At 35.3% G+C, this 7,241-nt stretch overlaps 1 protein-coding gene across 1 annotated transcript in view; it reads right to left on the bottom strand.

Annotated features, from left to right (window-relative positions):
- LOC117121863 (receptor-type tyrosine-protein phosphatase epsilon-like) overlaps positions 1-7,241 on the bottom strand; it is a 36,737-nt gene that overhangs the window by 26,867 nt on the left and 2,629 nt on the right. The window contains exon 2 of the mRNA XM_033267251.1: positions 231-284. Coding sequence (XP_033123142.1) covers positions 231-279 — 49 coding nt within the window. The 5' untranslated portion in view covers positions 280-284. The remainder of the gene's footprint in view (positions 1-230; positions 285-7,241) is intronic.

Below are 7,241 nucleotides of genomic sequence, written 5' to 3'. Positions count from 1 at the left end.
TATATATATATATAGAAGTAGAAATTAACAATTGGACGGTTTTGCTGGTTTTCTTTTAGTATATCACAGACAGCACATCAGTCTGTCTGTCGTTCGATCAGTGGGTCGGTCGATCTGTCCGTCTACTGCCGGTCGAGCTGTCAATCTTTCGGTCGGTCGGCATGTTTTCCGTCAACTTAAAGATTGGTTGATGTTTAAACAAATCGTTATACATAAAGTTCGTTACTCACCAAAACATTGTCTGGTTACGTACAGGATTTGTAAGATGATAATCAGCATGCTACCTAAAGAATAATGCTACCTTAAGAAAACAGCACATAATACATACAGAACTACATATACCCAGGGACGTAGCCAGGATTTTGAAAGGGGGGAGCCGTTATCCGAGCGAAGGTGGGATGTTCCCCTTCCAACGGCTGTGGGAGGGGGGGGGGGGGGGGGGGGGGGGGGGGCGCCAAGAGCCCCGGTGGTGGTGGCTGATCCCCTGGGAAGTAGCGCACTCTGAACGTTTAAGGACTGTTTTGAGAGGATAAAGTGAAATTTGCAATAGACGCTTCATAAATAGGCCTAATATTAGTAAGAATTACAATAATTATAATAACTCAATAGTGGGCGAATCCAGAAATTCAAAAGAAAGGTGATCCAGGAAGGGACTTTCACAGACTTTCAGGGACTTCCACCCACATCAGCCCTACCATGGTTGGGGTTGAGGTAGATGGCCGAAAATTACGCTCTGACTTAAATTTAAAAATAAATTTCTTTTTTCCATTTAAAAAAAAAATTGGAAGGGGGTCTTGAATCTACTGCCCCCTGCTCAAAACATTCTTTATCAAAAATAGTCATAATGAGCATGAAAAACCTGATCACATGCTGAAAACAAAATTTATGCACCTTCCCCTCAGCAGTTACTAAGACATACTCTGAGTCACGTGCCGACTCGATGGAGATTAATATCATACCCAGGGAAGGGCGCAGATCTGCTTTGAATGATGTGAGGTGGAGAGACATTTCATGAGTCCACACCCACCTCAGACCCACCATTGTTGGGGCTGAGTTGCGAAAATAGTACCTCTAGATGGCCAAAAATGACACTTTTAGCAAAATTCATCATCATCATCGTATTACCACCATTATAATAGTCAAAATTAAGCGTCAACAAAATTTTCATGATTTTTTATCACAGATTTTCGGCAACCATAGAGATCTTATTAATATGTGTGATGTACCATAGAAAATAAAGTTTAAAAACATTGTCTTGGATGTATGGACTTTACAACCACCTTAGCCCACCATGGTTGGGGTTGAGGTGAGAAAATTTGAGGAAATAGTACCTCTAGATGGGCGGAACGACACTTTTAAATGGTAAAATTTATCATCATTGTCACATCACCAAATCATAGTCAAAATGAAGCGCCAACAAATTTCTCATGATCTTTTATCATGGATTTTCGGCAACCATAGAGATCTTTAATATCCAGGACAACTTGGGCCAAAATATACTAAGCTTAACTACTAGCCTATAATAATTATGATCGACAAATCACAACTTTCCTTTTCGCCTCCTTCAGCACAATTTTTAATATTATTCATATTATTATCTATTATCATATTCACTAATCGTCATCATCACCATCATCATTATCGTTATTATTATTATTATTATTATTATTATTATTATTATTATTATTATTATTATTATTATTATTATTATTATTATTTTTATTATTACTACTACTACTTTAGTAGTATTAAACTAAACTTTATAAATGCTGGCAAAAGGGTAACAACCAAACTGAACCATAGAATATCACATCTCTGTATTTTAAAAGACATGGCCTGGGATTTATGAATTTAAGACGAATTTAAGTTTTTTTTTTTTTTTTGTTAAGTAAGTTTGCTAAATCCACTACTTGAGCAGTAGCCGTTATAAACCCGAAAATTTATTTTTTGCATTATCGTGTACAGTGAAAAATTGATTAATTTAATGAATATTTAACTGGGTTACGATCAGGTTAGCGAGTGACTTTTGTTAATAGAAGTTTATGGTATGTTTCTATGAGAGCACGGGTCACAATTCTATAGTAGTAGCAGTCAATTAGAAATTGTACAGCATTTTATGCAACACCACGCCCCCTGAATATGTCCCTGCATATACCGATGATATTACTAGTTTTCGAGGATTTGAACACTATCGTTACCATGTTATAATCAGGCCCGTATCCAGAAGATGGTGGTGCGATTGTTGTACGCCCTCCACCCACCTCGCCTAACACCCATCCAAATCGGTGAATGTCCACATTTTTAAGACAGTCGAGAATGTACAATGTACTAATAATGATTTATTTTCTGGTGGTGTATATATAGTCCTACTCTATAAGACAGTCATGAATGTACTCAATATATTATATATTTTCTAGTATAGATAGTCCTATTGTATAATATTATTGCCCTACTTAAGCCTGCAATTGATTACAAAGCGTAGAAACTTCAATCCTACCAGATATTCCTCCTTGACCTGCCAGATATTCTTGGCAACCCTCCATAACGGAATGGTCAATATTTGCACCCCCAACCCCAAGGGTTTCCTTGATGCGGCCTTGACAATGGTGGTTTCGGTATCTGCTTAGCTAAGGAAAGATCGCATCCTCTTATTTTGCTTCCAAGTAAACCTTACGCCTCTTCAAAATTTTGTCTCTACTGGTGTTCATGCAGTGTTATGTTTTGCGTTATTTGCCTCAAAACAACAACAAATGGATTAATTTTTTCCCTACCTGTTCCCAATAAGATCAGTATAGGCATATTTTATGCATTCTCGATTTGATATATATTTTTTACGTCTACTCATCTCATCCACGACGTAAAGGCCTTTAGCTATTTCTATTTATTCATAAAAAAATTACCTTTATGGTAAATGTAGTATTTTCAATGCCCAATAATATTATGGCCTTGATTTCATTGTGTAGTATAGGCCTACGTTATTTCTTTTACGTTTAAGTCTAACAATGTTTTATTTACATTGTGCTTGAAATATCTAGGCTATGTGTATGTCCAATAATGCAGAAATTTATTTTACTCGACCTCGATATATTTACAAATCTTAGAGTGATATTTCCGGCCATCTAGGTGTACCATAAATATAATTTTCTTATCTCAGCCCCAACTATGGCGGGGCTGAGGTGGTATGAACCCTCCATCTGTGAAAATCCCTCCCAGCACACCCCCCCCCCCACATTTCCTGAATCTGTCTCTGAAACCGTTTAATACTGTTGATAATGCATCTTCAGAAACAATTAAGACCTCAAATTATCAAGAACGTCTGAGCGCGTGGGGGCTCCACCCCGGTGACTCGATCCCAGCAGGAATATGCCTCCCGTGGTCATTGGTCCACTCTCCACAAATTTTCATCCACCCATAAAAATCCTGCGTACGGGCATGTATTCAATTAGGCCTATGTAAAAAATGCAGGTAATTTTGCGTTCTCCCGACGAATTGTATTCTTTGTCCCCGACAGGATGGTGGAGGCTCCCCTCAATGGGACAGCTCTGGATCCCCATGCCTACCATTGTAGACATTCCTGATTATGATGTAGCCTAGATCTGATAGATAAGTAAAACAAAAGGGTCTCCATGTCTGTAAAGTATTTGTGACTGGGTAATTTTCTAAAAGGGTGTGGCGAAATAAGATTATAAATATTAACTCTACAAAGGTTCAAATACACTGTGCATTTAATTATGAATAAAACTGTCACATTTTAGAAATGACATAGTAAAGGGATATATATATCATTAATACGGTATTATAACTTAATATGACGTGGTCACCATCTGACTTTTCAAAGTAGGGGGAACTTTTCACTTTTCACCAATCTTCATAAGTAAAACTCCACTTTCCAAAGCGAGTGAAAGAACAACAATTTAGAATGACTGTCATGAATTTTGTTTGTTCACTTGTGCTTCGTTCCTAGTGCGGTGCGAACTTTCCACTGTTCCGATCAAAACCGAGTAAAAACGCAATTGTTTGTACAATTTTCGTAACCATATCAGCAGTGGTGGCGCCAGCATTTGCCGATGTCCCCGACGAAAAAAGTAGGCGTGGGCGGACGTCAATCAAAATATCTGGAAATTGTTTCATGGGGTGGATGCGAGAAGCCCCCGAAAAATTTGACAATTTAGGGATTACAAAGGCTTATTTAATCGATTTGGGAGTCTACTAATATGTAGGAAATACATATACATCTTTTTCTCCCCGACGAATTGTGGTTTTTCTCCTAGACACGTGTGTGTGTGGGGGGGGGGGGCGACGAATTCTGGTTTTTCAACAACTCCATCTATTTTATGAGTGCAACGGTTATCAGAGGTTAAATTTATTGTGAAAACAATGTATACTACGCTGTTAAAATTGTAAGCGTGTAAACCTATTAGTAGGCCTATTAGGCCAACTTTTTTACCAACTCAAAAGTGCACAATTTCTACTATAAACGATTTATTCTTTTTGTATATTATTAAGACCCGTATGCTGTTTAATATTATCTGCATAGGCCTACATAGATTCCTGTTTTTTATAATTTCAAAAAAAATGTACTGTACTTAATCAATTGAATTGCATATAGCCGTTATTAAACAATAATTATACAGCATTAAGGAGACCGTATGAACTGATTTTGTAGTGATTATTCACTGTTGTGTTAGTGGGCCTAACCAGTTAGAATGTGTATGCACTATCAGGTGTATGCAGATTTGTGTTTAGGTATGCAACATAATGTTGTAGTGGACAATGAATAGAAGTGTTCGTGTTATGCTTATTTTCTTTATTATTCTGTTATTTATTTATTTATTTATTTATTATTATTATTATTATTATTATCATTAAGTATGTTGGTATAAACCTATAAATGTTGTCATTGGTATTTTTATTCTTATAGCCCTACATAGGGCTATTAATGTGTTGAAGGTAATGGCTGAGATTGTCGATACGGGTAGCTAATATTAATTCATCCATTATATACTTTATAAATAACTTAATTTTACTGATCTAATTTTTATACAATTTTTAATGTTTTAATTTTTTTTTAATGTCTGTGCAGTATGTGTTTTGTTAATTAGAGTAATATGTTTTTATTCTATTGTTCTGTAAGCCTAATATTGTAAGTATCATTTAATTCAATCCTCGACTGCGATTTTGATACTGAATAAAATGAAATAAAGGAATATGAATATGAATATGAAACAATGTTGTAATCATTTTGATCTATTATTGTTTGGTTGAGTATAAAAGGTAAAATGTTTATTATTCGATACATGATGCCTGGTCCATTGAATGAATAGATTGGTACCTGAATAAACCGGTGTTCTATTCACAAGCCGATACTGATGACTCAGGTAGACATTGGTCCATGTTTATATATGATGTTTGATTATATTATGATGCTTCATTATATCTGATGCTTAATTATATTATGATGCTTTATTTATTATATGCTATTCATACATTCATGATATTGATATAATGAATATAATGTTGAGATGGATGAACGTCGAATATGAATTGTTGTTATAACATGATTGCTGCTGTTCATATAGTTTGTTGTTACTATGAATATGTGATTAACTTATTATATTTTTGATTGCATTCATAGGAGGTTTTTTCCTAAGAAAAGATGTTAAATACCAATCAGTTACAATCCGCATGGCTTACAATGGTGAATAAAAGAATGAAACGACTTCACTGTGGTGTCTGAATACGTTATTTCTTCTTTGGACTCGCAGTTTACCATATTAAAATCTCCGATGTTATATTGTAATGATAAATTAAGCAAATCACATTTATGTTTGTGAAAAAAAAAATGCTAACTAATGTTTTGTGTGCTTCTTATCTCACAAGGGCACAGATAATGGTAGGGTGAACATATTTTTAAGGTGGGGTTGGTTATAACCCCCCCCCCCACTTTTCGGCGGCAATGTGATTTCATAAGTAAAAAAAAATGCCTGAAAATTGTTGTAATGAACTGCATTAAGACCCAGGTTTTAACGAAAGAGCGCTGTACATCCATAATACACCTTCTTATATATAGCAAGATACCGGTATCTCTGCCCACAAATATCTAAATTCAGTGGCTGATCCAGGAATTTGAAATAAAGGGGGTCCAGAGAAGGAATTTCATAACCACCTTAGCCCACCATGGATGGGGCTGAGGAAAGAAATTTTATGGGTATGGCACTTCTAGAGGCCGGAAATGGCACGCTTAGACTCAAAATTTCAGTAGAATTTTCTTTTATTCACAATTCTTTTTAAATTAAAAAAATAATTAGGGGGTGAGGGGCCTGGCCGGCTGGGTGTTCCTTGATTCCGCTACTGAAATTATCTATACACGACTCGAGTGCGCGTGCCTTTATTATAATTTGAGAAGTATATAAAAAAAGCCAAGTAAAGACAACATTGGTTTTCGGCACATAAATTAGGTAAAATAAAGTCAATACATCGAAGTTTTATTTGCTATGGCGCATCACAGGGATTAATTAGATCTCTATGATTTCCGAAAATCCCTAATAAATGATGATGAGAAATTTGTTGGCACTTAATGTTGACTATAATGGTGATGTGATGATGATAGATTTTACTGTAAGAGTGTCATTTCCGGCCAGCATGCGGTACTATTTACCCAAATTCTCGCGCCTTAGCCCCAACCATGGTGGGGCTGAGGTGGTCTACACTTCATCTGTAAATGTCCTTCTTACTCAAAAGAGCCTTCTCTAAAATAATAATAGAATGTACAACATTCTATCTAACATGCCTATAATTATGGTATTCCTCCATTCCATTCCTTATGGTTTCGCAGACACGGCATGAAACATTCTCTAGACAGGATTCCTGTTTTTTATAATTTCAAAAAAAATGTACTGTACTTAATCAATTGAATTGCATATAGCCGTTATTAAACAATAATTATACAGCATTAAGGAGACCGTATGAACTGATTTTGTAGTGATTATTCACTGTTGTGTTAGTGGGCCTAACCAGTTAGTATGTGTATGCACTATCAGGTGTATGCAGATTTGGGTTTAGGTATGCAACGGAATGTTGTAGTGAACAATGAATAGAAGTGTTCGTGTTATGATTATTATCTTTATTATTCTGTTATTTATTATTATTATTATTATTATTATTATTATTATTATTATTATTATTATTATTATTATTATTATTATTATTATTATTATTATTATTATTATTAAATATTTTAG

This window comes from Anneissia japonica, unplaced genomic scaffold (assembly GCF_011630105.1).
Source record: "Anneissia japonica isolate Jap-2015-1 unplaced genomic scaffold, ASM1163010v1 scaffold2392_len1475705_cov187, whole genome shotgun sequence".
NCBI lineage: Eukaryota > Metazoa > Echinodermata > Crinoidea > Comatulida > Comatulidae > Anneissia > Anneissia japonica.
Note: the sequence above shows the minus strand (reverse complement) of the source record. Positions and strands in the feature narration are given on the sequence as shown.